The sequence below is a fragment of the Phascolarctos cinereus genome, unplaced genomic scaffold (genome assembly GCF_003287225.1).
Source record: "Phascolarctos cinereus isolate Bilbo 61053 unplaced genomic scaffold, phaCin_HiC Scaffold_726;HRSCAF=1367, whole genome shotgun sequence".
NCBI classification, from domain to species: domain Eukaryota; kingdom Metazoa; phylum Chordata; class Mammalia; order Diprotodontia; family Phascolarctidae; genus Phascolarctos; species Phascolarctos cinereus.
In genome coordinates this window covers 420,099,803-420,116,205 of record NW_027556098.1, presented here as the reverse complement: position 1 = coordinate 420,116,205, position 16,403 = coordinate 420,099,803, and the positions used below count along the sequence as shown (strand labels likewise).

At 48.8% G+C, this 16,403-nt stretch overlaps 1 protein-coding gene across 1 annotated transcript; it reads right to left on the bottom strand.

Annotated features, from left to right (window-relative positions):
- Positions 1–9,424: 9,424 nt before the first annotated feature.
- On the bottom strand, positions 9,425–15,930 carry NTN5 (netrin 5). The gene is made up of 6 exons (XM_021003786.2): positions 15,264–15,930; positions 11,009–11,197; positions 10,734–10,883; positions 10,492–10,545; positions 10,248–10,328; positions 9,425–9,820 (listed from the first exon to the last, which is right to left on the bottom strand). The coding sequence occupies exons 1-6, from the start codon at positions 15,928–15,930 to the stop codon at positions 9,495–9,497; spliced, it is 1,467 nt and encodes a 488-aa protein (XP_020859445.1). The 3' UTR covers positions 9,425–9,494.
- Positions 15,931–16,403: the final 473 nt, after the last annotated feature.

The window sequence follows — 16,403 nt, the reverse complement described above, 5'->3', positions numbered from 1 at the left end:
CCTGTATTAGGTGTATATTTGTCTGTGTGTAACGGGAGCATGGTCCATGCCTATGCCACCTAAGGTAGGGACAGACAGGTCTTCCTGACTCCGGGCTTGGTGCTCTAGCCTCTGCACCTCCCAGCTCATCTTTTCCATTCTAGGTGCTAGGAGTGGAGTCTCTCATCCGGCTCAGAAGGAGAAGCCACAGGGATCTAGGGGTCCAGGACTGATGTTAAAAGGGATGGAAATGCAGCTGGGCTTTGGCCTTAAATTGAAGGGACTAATACTCTGTAATAATAGATAGCACTTATGTAGCTAGCTATACAGGTTGGCAAGACTCTAACATTCGATCCTTACAACACCCCTAGGAGATGGGTGCTATTACATCTCTGTTTCACAGATGAAGAAATTAAGGCATGTGGCTGTTCAGTGATTTGCCTAGGCTCGCACAGCTGGTCAGTTCTGAGACTGGCTTTCAACTCAGGACTTGCTGACTATCCACCTAGCTGCCTTACCAAACAACTGAGCTAAATTGGGAGCCTAATCCTTCTGCCCTCCACAGGAAAGAAGGAAGGAAGGAAGGAAGGAAGGAAGGAAGGAAGGAAGGAAGGAAGGAGGAGAGGGGAATGACACCAGGATGGACACACGGCTTCTAGTCTTGACATTAGGAAAAGGAAGAGAGGGCTAATGAAGGCTGGCTGACCTGGGCCCTCTCCACTAAACAGACCCGGAGAAGCACTCACCAACCAGAGAAGCTGTAGGGCAGGGGGTGGGCTTGCCGAGGCATATTCAGAGCTAAGAAGGCCCCAGGGAAGGTCGGATGTTCCAGGGTGAGGAAACCCCAGATGCTGAGGGAAGTTCCAGGACAAGACCATGATTGTGAAGTCTGGAAGTCAGGAACAGAGCCAAGAGGGGAATGAAAGAGAGAAGGGGAAAAGCATTTCTATAGCACCTCCCATGTGCCAGGCACTGTGCTAGGCCTTTTTTACAAATACTATCTGATCTGATTCTCACAACAGCCCTGGACGGTAGGTGCTATTATAATGCCCATTTTAAGACTGAAAAGAACTGAGGCGAATAGAGGTTAAGTAACTCACCCAAGGTCACAAAGCTAGTAAGTGCCTAAGGCTGAATTTGAACTTGAACATAGGTCTTCCTGACTCCAGGCCCAGAGGTCTGTGCACTGAGCCACCAACTGCCAGCTTGCCCCCTTTACATATGGGAGGCCCCAGCAACAACTCACCAATGGGAGAATGTGGGGGACCTTTGTAGAGGGATATTCCAGGGTGATACAGCCACAGATAGAGCCAATCAGTCAACAAATATGGATTAAGCACCTAGTATGACCTGCTGTTTGGGCATCCCCAAATTGACGGGTACCCACTCTGTTTCCAGTTCTTTGCCATTGCAAATAGAACTGCTATAAATGTTGTACATACGGGTCCTTTCCCTCTGATTTTGATCTCTTTGGGGTGTAGGCCTAGTAGTGGTGTTTCTGGGTCAGAGGGCGTGCACAGTTTAATAACTTCTTGGTCCTAGCTTGAAACTGCTTCCCAGAACGGCTGGATAAGAGATTCACAATGAGGTCAATGTGACTGTTCTTAGGGCCCAGGGGGGTTTCTCTCCCTGGCCCAGCCTCAGTTTCCCAAAGCTGGAAAAGAGGACATCAGTTTTTGTACAACCAAACCTGTGTTTCTATCACTAACATATTCAGCCTATGCAAGGCCTAGGTCACAATGACCTCAGAAGTGGGTCTGTTATTCTTTTGATTACCTGATGGAGGCGTATTTCTGTCAGCTTGTTCTGGCCTCCATTTCCTTGGTCTCCTACCTTTCCAAAGCTTTGTGTACTGTTCCTTTCTCACCTGATTATATCTGGGCATCTGTTCTGCTGACACAGGGGCCCTGATTTGCTTCTGTGGTCCTCACGCAGGAAGATGATTCTAGCCGACAGAGGCTGACTAAGCCTCAGGATGCCATTCCACGCCCTTGAGTAACTCTTTTACCTCCTGTGCGGCAGTCTCTGCAAACCTAACTCTTCTCTAAGTAGGAAGTCATGCTCATGGTAGGATCGGTGAAGTGAGAATACATCTCCACCAAACTGAGTCTCTAACGCTTCCAGGCAAGTCTACTAGAGGACTCCAGGTGACTCCAGGCTACCAGGCTATGGCCGGGCACTGAGACAGAAACTGCTCCTCTGAGACTTTCTCAGTCTCATCACCTTTTCTGATTCAGGGGCATTCTCCTTTGGGACCTCTCAGGCCTGCACAATCCAAGCTGTCCGACAGTGGGACCCAGTTCTTGCCCTGAGAAAATGCCAATTTATAGTCTATCATATCTGCAGTCACAGCAATTAATAACATAGCCCAGCTTACAGATCCGTTGCATTTCTGGGCTTAAGTGGGATGTTCAGTTTCTCTGTAAGGATGTCTTCTTTGATTGGGGGGATGGGGTTCCTATCCTTGTAAGCACCTCTTACCCTTAGAAGGGTCTGAATTTAGAGTTAGAGTCAGAATTAGGGTTAGGGTTAAAACTAAAATTCCCATGAATAACTTTCTACTGTGGATCCTTCAGGCATGTCTCCATGGTCAATATTCTCAAGTAGAACTAGGAAGACTCCCTGGATTGTCTCACTTGCCTTAATGTAAATGGTCCTAATTGCACACTGTGAAGGCTTTCACTTTTCTGCTTGATATTCTTCAGATGTCCTTACTGTTAAGGTATGGGTCTATTCCTACCAATCAATAGAGGAACACACTTCCCTATTGCATATAAGTCTTTGAGGAGAATTGGTGCCAACTTGGCTTGGGTTCTACATAAGACTGGTCCCACCAAGGCCTCTACCAGAGGTGGCATGACTGTGAAGGTCAAAAAAATCTATCTAAGAGGATAGCCAAAGAGAAAATGGCCAGTTAATCCCTGCGGTCAGTCAAAGAGCCTCCGTCTCTCGACATGGTTAGACAACAACCAGAACCAGTTATGGGATGTCTCTGCATGCTTCCACGACTCTCCTGAGTATTTCCCTTCTGTGTCATCATGACTGTCCCAGAAGCAGCCCCCTCATCCCAGCCTTGGCCAGGTAAGGTTTTTATCAGCCAAGAATGTGGAGGCAGTCTGCACATGCCAGTCTCCTTTATACCAGGAAAGTCCCAGGCTTTTCAATTACACACAAGGGATGATACAACTCAACTGCTTTGGTTTTTTAGAGATTGCTCTGGGTTTTCGCACATCAACGCACGAATATCAGTGCAATGAAAGTCACATATGTGCAGTATTAACAATTCCCCATTGGATTAATACATTGTGCTTAACCCAATATCGTAGCCACAGACATGAATTAGAATCATAAAAACAGAACCAACCACTTTTCCATGTATCAACATATGGCAAATAATTATTGATAGAGCAGCATTGAAAACATGATTAGAGACACAAAGCAATAAGATTCAGCCATAAAATAACAATATTTTCATGGTAGCATCAGGTAGGGAATGAAGACTAACTAATCTGGGTATGCTTATCAAACTTTCAGAATATTAAAAAAACAAAAAACAAAATCTATTAAAAATAACCAGGCATTCTCTGAAATATTCTCTGAGAAACAATTCCAGGACATAATCAGGAAAGAAACAAAATTTTCCAACCTCTAAAGAAGAATCTGCCCACTATGGGAGAAAGAAAATGCAAAACAAAATGTGATTTATAGAATTGGAAAGTAAAGTCCTCTTCTGAGGCACCAAAGGAAAACAATTGAAACTCTGAAGGACAAAGAGTAAAAAATTTTTAAAAAATTCAGGCTGGAAGACGTGTTTCCACAGTAGCTCTTTTGGAAAAAATTAGGATTACTGGCCATTCAAATGAGTAGTTTGAGGCAAACCCATTTCAGGGTTCATGAAAGGCAAGGCCGGAAAAAAAAATCCCCAAAACCCTGTAAACAAAAAAAAAACATTCAAGTTTTAAAACTGAGGCATAAAATGATGGATAAAGGAAATGAACAGCTTAAAACAATGAACCTTTTAAATGGAGAGCCTAAGGCTGTAGACTCACTCTAGCTCCCCCAGAAGATTGCTGGATTAGGGCTATTCCTGTCCTGTAAGGTCTGTTTTAGGTACTGTCTTTGGAAAAGACAATGAGAATTCTTGGGGCAAAATACTGTGAATCCTCAGAACCAGAGCTAAAATCCCATTTCTTTTTAAATTAAAAAGAAAGGAAAATTTCTTCTAAAAAAAAAGACTAGAAGAATCATTAATGCAAATATATTCCTGTGGACAGACTCCCACATGTAAGATTTGTGTGTGGGTGAGCTGTCTAAGTCAATGGATGTAAAGATAGAAATTATTTAATGTCCAGCCTATCGTTGATAGAATATGAGAAGGACTGTTCTTGTACTTCTAATCTCCAGGAGGGGCGTTGGACTAGGTTTGTGTCTTTAGCCCCTCAAATATCTCTAGCCTAAGGGGTATCATGTTTTGTGTTTAGAACAAACACTACTTCCCTGCTTGCTCTTCAGAGGTGGAGGGTACACTTACCAGCTTAGCCCCTCTCCTCCAATAACAATTACACAAAAGAGCATCACCAATAATCAATGGAAAGTAAACCCATTTATGCAGGCAAATTAGCAAACAGAAATCAGAGAAATTCTGCAGATTAAAAGCTAGCAAAGAATACAGAAGAGTAGCAGAGCTCCTTAGCTGGGAGGCAGATCAAATCTCAGCTCAAACCAGGAGAGAGAAAATGATCTCTCCCAGGGGAAGTACACTTTCACTAGTCTCTATGGCTGGAAACGTTAGAGGTCAGCTTGTGACCTCCAGTTTATATGACCAGGCCAACTCCCACACCTCTCCTGCCTCTGAGGGCTCCAGTCCACTATTAAAAGTTCTCTTTCTGCGTGGATAGCTATTTCTGCAACAAAATGAAACAAGTCCTTTAAAATGGCATACACTGGGGTGGATGGGTGGCACCATAGTGCATAAAGTGCCCCCACCCTTGAGACAGGAAGACTCATCTCCCTGAGTTCAAATCTGGCCTCAGACACATAATAGCTGTGTGACCCTGGGCAAGTAAGTCACTTCACCATGTTTGCCTCAGTTTCCTCATCTGTAAAATGGGGATGATAATACTATCTCCCTCACAGGGTTGCTGAGATAAAACGAGACAAAATTTGTAAAGCGTTTTGCCAACCTTAAGGCGATATATAAATACTAGCTATTAGCTAGCTCTTACTGTGAGAGAGATTCCTCAGAATGGCCAGGGGTTGGAGTCTTTTGGCATTGATATTTGAGCCGTGTGTGAGCTCGTGACACCTAAGGCACTGTGCCCCATAAGAGCATATCCTTTATTGTGGGGCTCAAATGCAGCTTTCCCCACGTCAGCAGAAAAAACCATATCCCTGTGTCAATTGCTCAGAGAGAGTGTAATATCTGAGCTGTCCACCAGTTCGAGTACTCTGCTAGAGCAGCCCATCCGTCCTTGTCAGTGCCCCTCAGGGGAACAAGTCCGGTAGCCTCCTGGCGAGGCGCTGGGAGCCCTGGCAGTTACCTGGGGAGTTCCACCTGCAAACACCTGGACTGAGCCCATCCTGTCTTAGGGGCTCTCACTGGAGGACCTGGAAAAGAACAATGTACATAGAATACTGAAATATAAAATCTGCTGACTGTCCCCCGACCCTGAGTCCCACTACCACCTGCCTCTATATAGCTACCATTTACCATATTAAGGAAAGGTCCATTTATCCATACGCTTTTTATTGTTTCTTAAGAGATGTATTTTTCAAAAGATTTTTCCATATCTATTATTTAATCATGTGATTTTGATTTTTATTAATATGGCCTATTATGGTATTAGTAAAAAAAACTATTATGGTTATGGTTTGTGTTATGTTAAACCACCCATTAATTCTTGGTATAAACCCAACTTGATCATCACATGCAAACATTTTGATATATAGTTTTAGCACCTGTAATATTGTACTTAAGATTTATGCATCAATATTTATCAGGGAAGTGGTCTGTGGTTTTCTTTCTCTGCTTTATTTCTCCCTGGTTTAGATTTCAGAGCCAAATTTGTATCATAGAAGGAATTTGGCAGATCTTTCTTTTCCTATTTTTGTAAACAATGTAATGTGGGAAATAATTGTCCTTTGAATACTTGATAGAATACCACTTTAGAAACTATCAAGCCCAGAAACTTTTTTGTTTGGGAATTCATGTATAGCTTGGTTAAATTTTTTTCTAAAATTGGTTCATTTAACATTTCTGTTTCCTGTTTTGTTAATCTGGGTATTTTGTAGTTTTGTAAATGTACATTCATTTCATCTAAATCATCTATCTTATCTGCGTATAAGAGGGCAAAATAATTTGTGATAATTTTCTATACTTCATCTTTGTTTGCTATGTATTCTTCTTTGTCATTTTTGAAAACAGCAATTTGGTTTTCCACTCTCTCTTTTATAATCAGATTAACTAAGTGCTTGTCTATTTTATTAGTCTTTTCTCCCCAAAAAACTCTATTCTTTTGCAATGTTCTGCATCTATTGTCTCCCACCTTCTCAGAGAAGGGACAGAAACACATTTTTTCTCTCTTCTCTGGGCCAAGCTTGATCATTATAACTACTAAAGCTGTATGGAATATATACTATCAGATTTGCTCGATGCATTGGTTAGCTGTGCTGAATTGCCTTTTCTTTTTTTTTCTTTCAAAATTCTTGTTTCTCCCTCTCTGGGGAAGGGTCAAAGAGAATTATATTTGGAAATGAAGATAATGCAAAAGCAAGCACATCAATATAAGCATTAAATATTTACACAGAGTTCGCAATTTGGGGTTCTTCCATTAAGTCTATTTTTTAAAAATCCAAGTGTGAAACATCATGTTGGACTTGTTCTGTCATTTTTCAGTCGTGTCCTACTCTCTGTGACCCCATTTGAGGTTTTCTTGGCAAAGATACTGGAGTGGTTTTTCATTTCTTTCTCCAGGTCATTTTACAGATGGGGAAACTGAGGCAAATAGGCTGAAGTGACTTACTCAGGTTCACACAGTTAGTAAGTGTCTGAGACCAGATGTGAACTGAGGAAGATGAGTCTTCCTGACTCCAGGCCCAGAACTCTGTGCACTATGGCGCCACCTAGTGCCCAATAAAACATTCTATTTCTTCTTACTGAATTTCATCTTAGTAGATTCAGCCCAAGGCATTAACCCAAGGAGATCTTCTTGAATCCTGACTACTATTTCATGGGATAGCTATCCCTTCCAGCTATGTCATTCAGTCATGTCGGACTCTTCCTGACTTCATGGACCGTAGCACGCCAGGCCCTTCTATGCTCCAGCTATTTGTCATTTGTGAATCTGATGAGTGTGTCATCGAGGCCTTTATACAAGTCAGAATAAAAATACTGGCTGGCACAAGACCAGGCATAGAGTCCTAGGGTCATCTTCTGGAGACCTTCGACAAAGCTGGCATGGAACCATGAAGACTGCTCCTTGGGTCCAGCCATCCCATCATTTCTGAATCCATCTAAGGTGGCCTGCATCTCTCCATCTTTTCCAGAGGTTTGTCGTCTCTGAGCTTTCCATTCTTATCGGCTACCTCCCATGACTACTGCCAGACTGACCTTCTCTATGCACAGGGCTAGTCTTGTAGATCAATTATTTAATAAGATTTTAGCAGCCAGCTGCCAAGTCAGCCCGAGGGAATTTCAAACCTTTCTCTCTAATATTCAAGGCCTTCCCTAATTTGGCACCTCGTTCACTTGCTGGTCTAACCACATACTTTGATACAACTACATATCTGGGCCGTGCTAAAATCCTACCTCCTCCAGGAAACCTTTCCAAATACCCTTTAATGCTAGTGCCTTCGAACTATTGATTATTTTCAATTCATCTCGCTTATATCTTGTTTGCATATGGATTGCATGGGGTCTCTCCTTTGAGCTATGAACCCCTTGAGAGCAGGGAAAGTCTTTTGCCTTTCTTTGTATCTGCAGCCTGATGTCATGGTCTTCTTGGAGAATGAAGGACAAACCACCTCAGAGCACGAGGCACAGAGCTGAGCACTCACTAATAAGGTGCTTAATCAGTGTTCATTCGTTCATTGACACATCTACTGCAGATTTCAACATGGACGTAGTAAGCTATTGGTTTAAGCAGTGAATTCCCAGTATCCTCCCTGACCTCTCCTGGCTAACTTGGATTCTCACAAGCTTCTCCAGCCCCCTTTGAGACTTGTGGGGACAAGACAAAATCTAAGGGAGTCATGAAGATTAAAGGGCAGAGTGGCTGCTTCCCCAAGAGGCCACAAGCAGGGACTCCAGAGACAAAAGTGGGATGGATGGATCAGGTAAGAGGAGCATTTGAGCTGATATGCCCCTGAAACCTGTTTGGACTGGGGGCCAAGACCAGTGGTCTACATTTCTTCCCTTCCCTCTTTTTCCTATGTGAGGGCCCACTTCTGAACCGTAAGCTTTGTTTCATAAAAGTCTGTTTACCTTTTTTTTGTTTGAAAAGTTTATTCCATTTGCTGAAGTCAAAAGCCAATCAATAGGTTGCTAAGTTGTGCGTGCTATTGTTCAATGAATAGCTGAGAAAGCCAGTTGGGAAAGTCTGGAAGGGGAGAGAGATTTTTAAAGCTGATGGTTTTGCCAGAGTGAGATTTCTGACTAGGGACTCCAAGTTAGAAGACTTCCTTTTACAAGTTCCCAGGTCCAAGGGAATACATTCACCAGCTTCAGTCTGGGTCAATGAATTCACTGCAGCAGTGGCCAGGCAACATGGGGAACAGAATCTCGTATTACTGGGGGCTGGTTTGAAAGGAAGGCAACTGAAGGTGTGGCTAGAGAAAAAAAAATCCCCAAGGAAGGACTAGCTCTACCACAGGAAGTTGTGTGGTGGGGACAGTGACAGACAGCCCTGTTGGTGGGCTCCCCAACCCTAACCCTGACATCACCCATTAGCCTGGTCAGGTGGAGTAAACACTAGATTCGGGGTGGGGAGATCTGGGTTCAAGTTCAGATGCCTTTTCTGCTTAGTAGCTGTGTGCTTTTGGGTGAACCATTTCATTCTTCAGGAAAATTATGAAGTTTGTATGCGGGATTGTCATTTTTTGACTTCCTACTTTGTCCCCCAAACGTCAGGGATGGGGCTTCTCCCTCCAGCCACCATTTTTTCTTAATTGCCTCGATTTTATGGAACCCCACAAGGACACTTCCTCTCCAGGACCTCAGTGGGCATTCCTTGCTTTTGCCCCTCCCCCTAAAGGACGCCAGGATTGTTCTTCCTTTCCCCTCCCACTCCCACCACTTCCTATCCGCTGCTCACGCTCACTTCCTCAGGTATTCCAACCTCCAGCCTGGACCCCTGGGGATGTCTCCGAAGGATGCCTAGTCCCTCCCCCTCCGGTCATCCAGGGATCCTCTCCCTGACCCCAGCGCCCACAGAAGACTCAGGAGTGGTAAGCGTGCGGCTGCTTTATTAGGGATGGATGCAAGGTTCCACATCAGACCCAGCAGCGAGGAGAAATTCTCAGGGGCAGCCCCCGGCCCGCTCCTCCCGCTGCCGCCGCTTCAGGGTCTGCGCCCACTGGGGTCTCCAGGGCAGGGCGCGCCCACGATGATCGAGGACCAAGCGGGTGGGGTCGGGTCCTCCGAGTGGCCCCCCTAGTAGCAGGTAGACAGACCCGGGCCTGAGAGTTAGGCAGCCGCACACCAGGTCGGCACGAGGAACCCAGGCATCCTGTAGTCCTGTGCTCAGGGGCTCTGCCCGCTGCTTGTACACAGCCAGGACACGGATCCTCAGACGCCACCAGGTTGGACCTGAGGGCTTGGCGGACTGAACCTGAGCTCGAAGAACTAATGAGAGAGGGAACGGGAAAGTCAGACTCCCCTGGGGACCCTTGAGCACTCCCTTGCTCCGCCTCTGGGGACCCAGGCCTCCCTAATCCCAAAACGAGGCGCATTTCTCCCCTAGTTCAGATCCCTAACGGACCCAGGCGTCCCCTCTTCCATCTTGGCTCCTTCAAGTTGGAAAGACTCCCCCCTGGGCCCTTCCTGGTAGACCCAGGCGCCCCAGTCCCGCTGCCCCGCTCCCGGGAGGATTTAGGCTCCCCTTCCCCAACTTTGCCTCTGGGAATACTCGGGCTTTCTAGGATCCCGCCCCCGGTGAACCCTGACCCTGATCCAGATAGAGAAAGTGAGGCCCAAAGGCTGCCAGGGCTAAGAACTCCGGTCTCCCTGATCCCGATCCCCGCCCCGCCCAGCGGGAGGCTCAGGATCTCACCGTAGGCTTGATGACAGTATTCCTGCAGACTCATGTGAACTCTGCCTTCTGACGCGTTACAGAGGTTCTGGCACGTCGGGTCTGCGGACGGCCCCAGACGTGAGCCTCTCTGCGCCCCCTCTAGGGTCCCTCCTCCGCACCGCGCCCCCTCCCCCTCTGCCCAGGTCCTGAATCCTCGCCTAGGCGTGCTGCTGTTTAGCTCCAGCTGGGTTCAGGGACCCAAGCCCTCGGGGTCCCCCAATACCTGGAGTGTAGACACTAGGGGCTGTGGCCTCTGTGGTCGTTATCTCTGGGATCCCTGAGAGAAGAAAACGAGCAGGAGGGAGAGCTCTAATCATTCAGCTCGGGCCTCTAGACCAGCAGCCACTCCCCACTCGGGGCCCCGGACATCCCCCTCCCAGTCTCTGCCCCTGGGGGCTCCAGGGGTCCGCTCCCTAGTCTCAGTCTCTGCCCCTTGGGGCCCCTGGAGTCCCTCCCCAAACTCACGCTGACAGGGCAGACGGATAGAACGACTCTGCTGGTAGCCTGCAGCGCAGCGGTCACAGGAGGGGCCAGTCACTCCTGGCTTGCAGGGACACTGTCCGCTGGTCTGGTTGCACTGGGTCCCGGTTGCACCGATGGGGTGGCACTGGCAGGCTGGGAGAGGGAGAATACTCGGTGACTCGTGGCCGCCTCCCCTCAGATCCCCGGCGCAGGCCCTGTCCCAGTCGGATCCCCTTCTGCATCCCGCCTCCAGCCGCCGTCCCCCCGCCGGAACTCACCCCGGCAGGCCCTGCGGCTGGATAGGGGCTGCTTGGGGTCCCGCCAGTAGCCCCGCTCGCAATAGTGGCAGTGACGGCCCGCGGTGTGGTGGCGGCAGCGTTCGCAGACACCGCCACTCCGCCCTCCCGACAGTCGGAACACCTCGGCGTGGAAGCGACAGCGTCGCGCGTGCAGATTGCAGGAGCAGGCTGGGAGATGGGATGGGACAAGAGTCAGGGTACCGGAATGGGCACCTCTTGGCCGGCTGTCCCGCCCCAGCCCCTGGGAGAGCGGGCAGATTGGTGTCTCTGGGCTGTTAGGTCAGGTCTGTGGGTTTCCCTATCTGTACAAAAAATGATTGGTGGGTAATTGATCTCCAAGGGTGCATTCCATGTTCAAAGTCCCATTGAGTTCCCTGGAGAGTGAACTGGTTCTGAGGGAGAATGGAGCTGGGCTTGGCTTGGTGGAACCCAGAAGTTTGGGATGATCTGTCAGAAGGTTTGGTCCAAAGTCGGCTGGGAAGATGGTTTACGAAAGGAGAGGAGGAGAAGAATGGGGAAACACGGAGGTGCACTTTGTGGTGGTGGAAAGGAAAGTGCGGCCTGGGCCTCCTTAGGCAACTTATATCCCAGTTCTAGAAGAGGGCTTTCAGGACTTCCTGCTGAGGCCTTCCCTTTGGGGATACACCTCACACCTGGACTACGGCAACAGCTGCTTTGGAATCTGCCTGTCTCAAGTCCCTCCTCATTCCAATACATCCTCCATTCAGCCACTAACTGATTTTATAAAGAACTGGCCTAATCATATTAAACCCCACCCCCTTACTTAATTAACTTCAGCAGCTCCCTATCACCTCCAGGCTCAAATACAAAATCCTGTGTTTGGCATTCAAAGCCCTTCATAACCTAGCCCCTTCCTACCTTTCCAGGATTCGTACACCTTACCCCTCACCTTGATCAGTGATGCTGGCTGAAAAAGACACTCCAGCTCTTTGCTCTGGACATTTTCTTTGGTTGTCCTCCATGCCTGGAACACTCTCCCTCCTCAGCTCGGACTACTGCCCTCTCTAGCTCCCTTTAAGTCCCTATTAAAGTTCCATCTTTTACGGGAAGCCTTTCCCAACTTCTCTTAATTCTAGTGCTTTGTCTTTGTTAATTCTGTCCTATTTATCCTGTCTGTAGCTTGCTCCTATATATTTGTTTGCATGTTGCCTCCCCCATTAGATTGCAAACTCCTTGAGGGCAGGGACTGTGTTTTCCTCTTTTTGTGTCCCCAGAGCTTAGCACTGTGCCTGGTACATATGTTTTTGACTGACTGCTAGATTGAGTCTTGCCTCACCATCTGCATCCAGTTTCCATCTCTTATCCATTCTTCCAGTACAATGTTTCTTATATCTGTCCCTAGTTCTGACCTCTCTCTGCCACCCCTGTAACAGTCTCCTAACTGGATTCCAGGCTCTAGTGTTTCCTCTTCCCAACTCACATTCCATGAAAAAATAATCTTCCTCTAGGTCAGTTCAAAACAAGTCACTTCCAGGAGTCAGCTCCAATCCTTCTTCCTGATAAATCCTTCACCCTGACATTCAAGGCTCTCCAGAGTCTGGCTCCAGCTTACTTGTCTAGCCTTGATGCACTCATTTTCCTTCACACCTGCTACTTTCTAGCCAAACCAGTTTTTATCTTTGCAGCACAGTGCCTTACACATAGTAGGCACTCACTGAACTGAGAAGAAGATGGAACTCTGAGAGGGAGAATTGAATAATGAGGGGAAACCTGAGGCAGCTTTGAGGAAGGATATGGTGCATTCCATGAAGGGACTGTTGAATTTGAGGTGTCAATGGGGGCATCCAGGTGGAGATAAGGGCGCAGGATTAATGTTCAGGAGAGGAGTGAGGGCTGGAAAATATGGATTTGAGGAGTCATCTGCATAGAGATGATTGAACTCAGGGGAGTAGATGAAATCAACAAAAGACTGTATGGAAGGAAGAGAAGAGGATCCGGAACAGATTGTTGGGAGGGAACACTCTAAGGGTAAGAGACAGATAAGGACCCAGCAAAGAGACTGAAAAGGAGCCATCAGGCAGTAGGAGAAGAAGCAGGGGAAGGCAGTGTCACAGAGGACAAAAGAGAAGAGTATTAAATGAGAATATATTTGTAAAGCACTTAACACAAAGCCAGGCACATAGCATAGTGGGTGGGAGATAAATGTTTATTCCCCCCTATCCTGGAGGAGATAGAGTGGGGTCAAAAGTTGGAGAGAGGTCAAGGAGGGTGAGAACTGAGAAAAAAAACATTGTATTAAGGAATTAATAGGTTATTGATAACCTTTAAAAAAACAAAACAATTTCTCCAGAGTGGTGGAGTCAGAAGTCAGGTAGGAAGAAGCTACAGAGTAAGTGGGTGGAAAAGACAGAAGCAATGAATGGAGACTTTTTTCTAGGAGTGAAGCAACAAAAGGGAGAAGGAGTATCTTGGGTAGAGAGTGATTGAGTTAAGTGAGTGTGTTTGTTTCTAATGGATAGGGGAACCCTGAGCATATTTGCAGGTATCAAGGAAAATGCTGGCAGAAGGGGAGAGACTGAAGATTTGAAAGAGGGCGTGATGGATGGGCAAACTCCCATAGCAGGTGGGAAGGGATGGGATCAAGGACCCAAATAGAGGCATTAGCCTTGGCAAAGAGAAGGGCCCCCACTTCATCAGAGACTGAGTGCTGAAGGAGACAGGTGATGATGTGGGGATGTTCTGATGTCTGGAGTAGGGGAAATGAGGGGACCCATGACAGATTGTCTTTATTTGCTTAGCAGAGCAAAAAGCAAGGTCGTACCTGCTGCCAGGCCTGGTAGGGGAGTGGTTCAAAGGACTTTAGGAGAGGAAGAGGTTTGGAATAGTAGCTACTGAGAGTGAGCAGAAAATGTCAGTTGATGAATGCTAGGGCTGCCAAGCAGCAGTGAGGGCTGAGATCAGTTGGGATCAGATTGTCTGGATTTGTAGTGGATGGAGTCTGTACAATTTTGTGACTTCTTCCACAGCTTGCGAGTTTGGTCAGAAAATACCAGAGCAGGGGATGGCCCATGGTTGACTGGCGTCACCAGCAGCTAGAAGATTGTGCACACAGGAATTCAAGGTTGTTGAATTTGTTGACTATAGAGTCAGAGCTATGGAGGGAGGAGAGGGATGCCAGCAAAGGGCTGATGGCCTTGGTGCTCTAGCAGTGGTGGAGAGAAGAAGGGTAGGACTCTGTTGCCATGGGGACTGCCATCAAGGCTTCATTCTCCCACTCAGTATCTCAGGCTTCCTGGGGGAGTTTTCTTCTCCCCCTCAAAAGTCCACTCTCAGCTGCTGTTCCTTGTCCCCTCGCCTTCCCTCCAGGCTGTAATTCTATATCTCTACTTCTTCCTTCACTACATTCAAATTCTCGATTTACCCTCTCAACTTTTCATTCACCTTCCCATTCTCCCGTTGTGACAGCCACTCTCTCAAGTATTTCATTCTGCCCCTTAATGTCCATCATCTACCACAGGGCATCAGTGTCCTGTCAGCCCCGATATGGCACTTCTCCGTGAGAGAAGAGCACCCCGAGAGGGAAGAGAGAACATTGGGAGGCAGTCCTAATAGCTGAGAGGGACGAGGGGGACCATTCAAAGAAGCTTGAATGGTGAGGACAAAAACAGAACTCGGACAGAAAGAATGGGTGTCATGCAGTGACACGAAATGGCAAGGTAAACATAGAGAGGAGGATGGAACCCAGAGGGGGACAAGGATATGAGGCCGAGGCAGGGGAGAACAAATCACAGAGAAGTGGAAGCCGACACTAAGGTGGAGAATGGCAGTGGGGAGGGCAGGAGAAAGAAAAGTAGGGAGATAATGGATTCCTGAGCGGGAGAGTGAACAAGAGACGTAGCCTGAGACTGAGAATTCAGTAGAATTCTCAGGATTAGCCTGGGGTAGTGATGAGAGAATGTAAAAACCCTGACTAGTAAGACAGAACCCCGCAGGGGAGGGAAAGTGGAAAATTAAGGGGCAGAATGGGGCTCCGGGTGGGGGCAGGGAGGCTGGAAGCCGAAGCACTCTTGGGGAAAGGGGTGGAACCCTGAGGGGGGAATGGAGCTTGAGAGAAATGCCAAGCGGCACTACCTGAGTGACCTCACCAGTCTGGGTCTCAGTTTCCTCATATGAAAGGGGTGGAGTGGGGCTGGATTAGAGGGCGCTAAAGTCCCTGAAGTGAGAGGGTTGGATGGGTCTGCAGGGGCAATAGCTAACCCTGAGGGGTACTCACGCTGACACGCGTACGGATGCTGGGGCGTGGCCGGCCTCCAGGGCCAGTCCTGATGAGACGGAAGGCAACTTTCGCACCCGGGACCCGTGGTGTGGTGGCGACAGCGGCAGCGTGGGGGCTGAAGTCGGGCAGCGCAGCGGGCGGCGTGGCCGTGACACTGACAGCGGCCCCGCACAGCCACGGACGCCAGCGCCTCTGGGGACCCCAGCTCCACGCGCAGGTGGACGGCGGGCCGGTGTTGGGCGGGGCCGAGCTGGGCGCGGAGGGTCAGCTCGGCAGTCGGGCCTCCCCCCGAGGTCCAAAACCTGGCCAGAGGCCACCAGGGCCCCCCGGCGGCGTCCCCGCCGTTCGACGTGGCCAGGACTCGGGCCCCAGCGACGGCGTTGGCTGCCGGCGGGGAGCAGAAGCGCAGGTGGACCGAGGTCAAGAGGAAGGGGCCCCCGAGGGCCAGGTTCAGGCTGCTGCTGTGGTTGACCGCTCGACCGCACGATCCCCCAGCCCAGGCTAGGAGGGCTGTTGGGGGGACACAGAAGAGGGGCCTGCCCTGGGCGTCCGAGCAGTGCTCCCCCTCCCCCAGGGTGAAGAGGACGAGCAGGCCAAGGGAGAAAGTCAAGGGCATGCTGGCGTGGCCTTGCACCTGGAGGAGACCACAGACACTTCCAACCATCCTGGCAACCCGCTCTTCAAGGACGAAGATGCCACCTCCCCCTACCTAGGTTCCCAAGGATCTCCGCCCTCCCCCCAGCCAGTCGGAGACCTAGGTGCTGCATCCTCTAGCTGCACCTAGGTGTCCCTTTTCCATCTTTTATCCTGAGACCCAGGCTTTGGTTTACCCAACACCCATTCAGGTACCCGGGTTCCTCCTTCATTCCCATATGGGGACTGCGATTCTCCCTTCCCCAGACGAGCCCCGCCTCCTAGGGGACCCTAGCGCCTCCTCCCCCGCCCCACCCCGCGGGGACCCCGTCGCCTCCTCCCAGTCCCCCAGACAGCCTGGTTGCCCAGTTCTGGCCTCCCTCTGATTTTCAAGCGCGGAAAATGGTTCCATCTGGGGCGCTCCGTGTTTACCTAACCCAGGGGGGAAAGAACGCGGGCAAAATCGAGAATTTCGCTGGGACTAATCCCTGGCTTAACACCCTG

Bases quoted from the DNA above. Each gene is read 5' to 3' on its own strand.
- NTN5 (XM_021003786.2), bottom strand. From the start codon at position 15,930: ATGGTTGGAAGTGTCTGTGGTCTCCTCCAGGTGCAAGGCCACGCCAGC. The intron at 11,198-15,263 runs GTGAGTACCCCT...CCCATCTCCCAG, and splicing joins GCATCCGTACGCGTGTCAGC to CCTGCTCCTGCAATCTGCAC. The intron at 10,546-10,733 runs GTGAGTTTGGGG...TTCTTCTCTCAG, and splicing joins TATCCGTCTGCCCTGTCAGC to GGATCCCAGAGATAACGACC.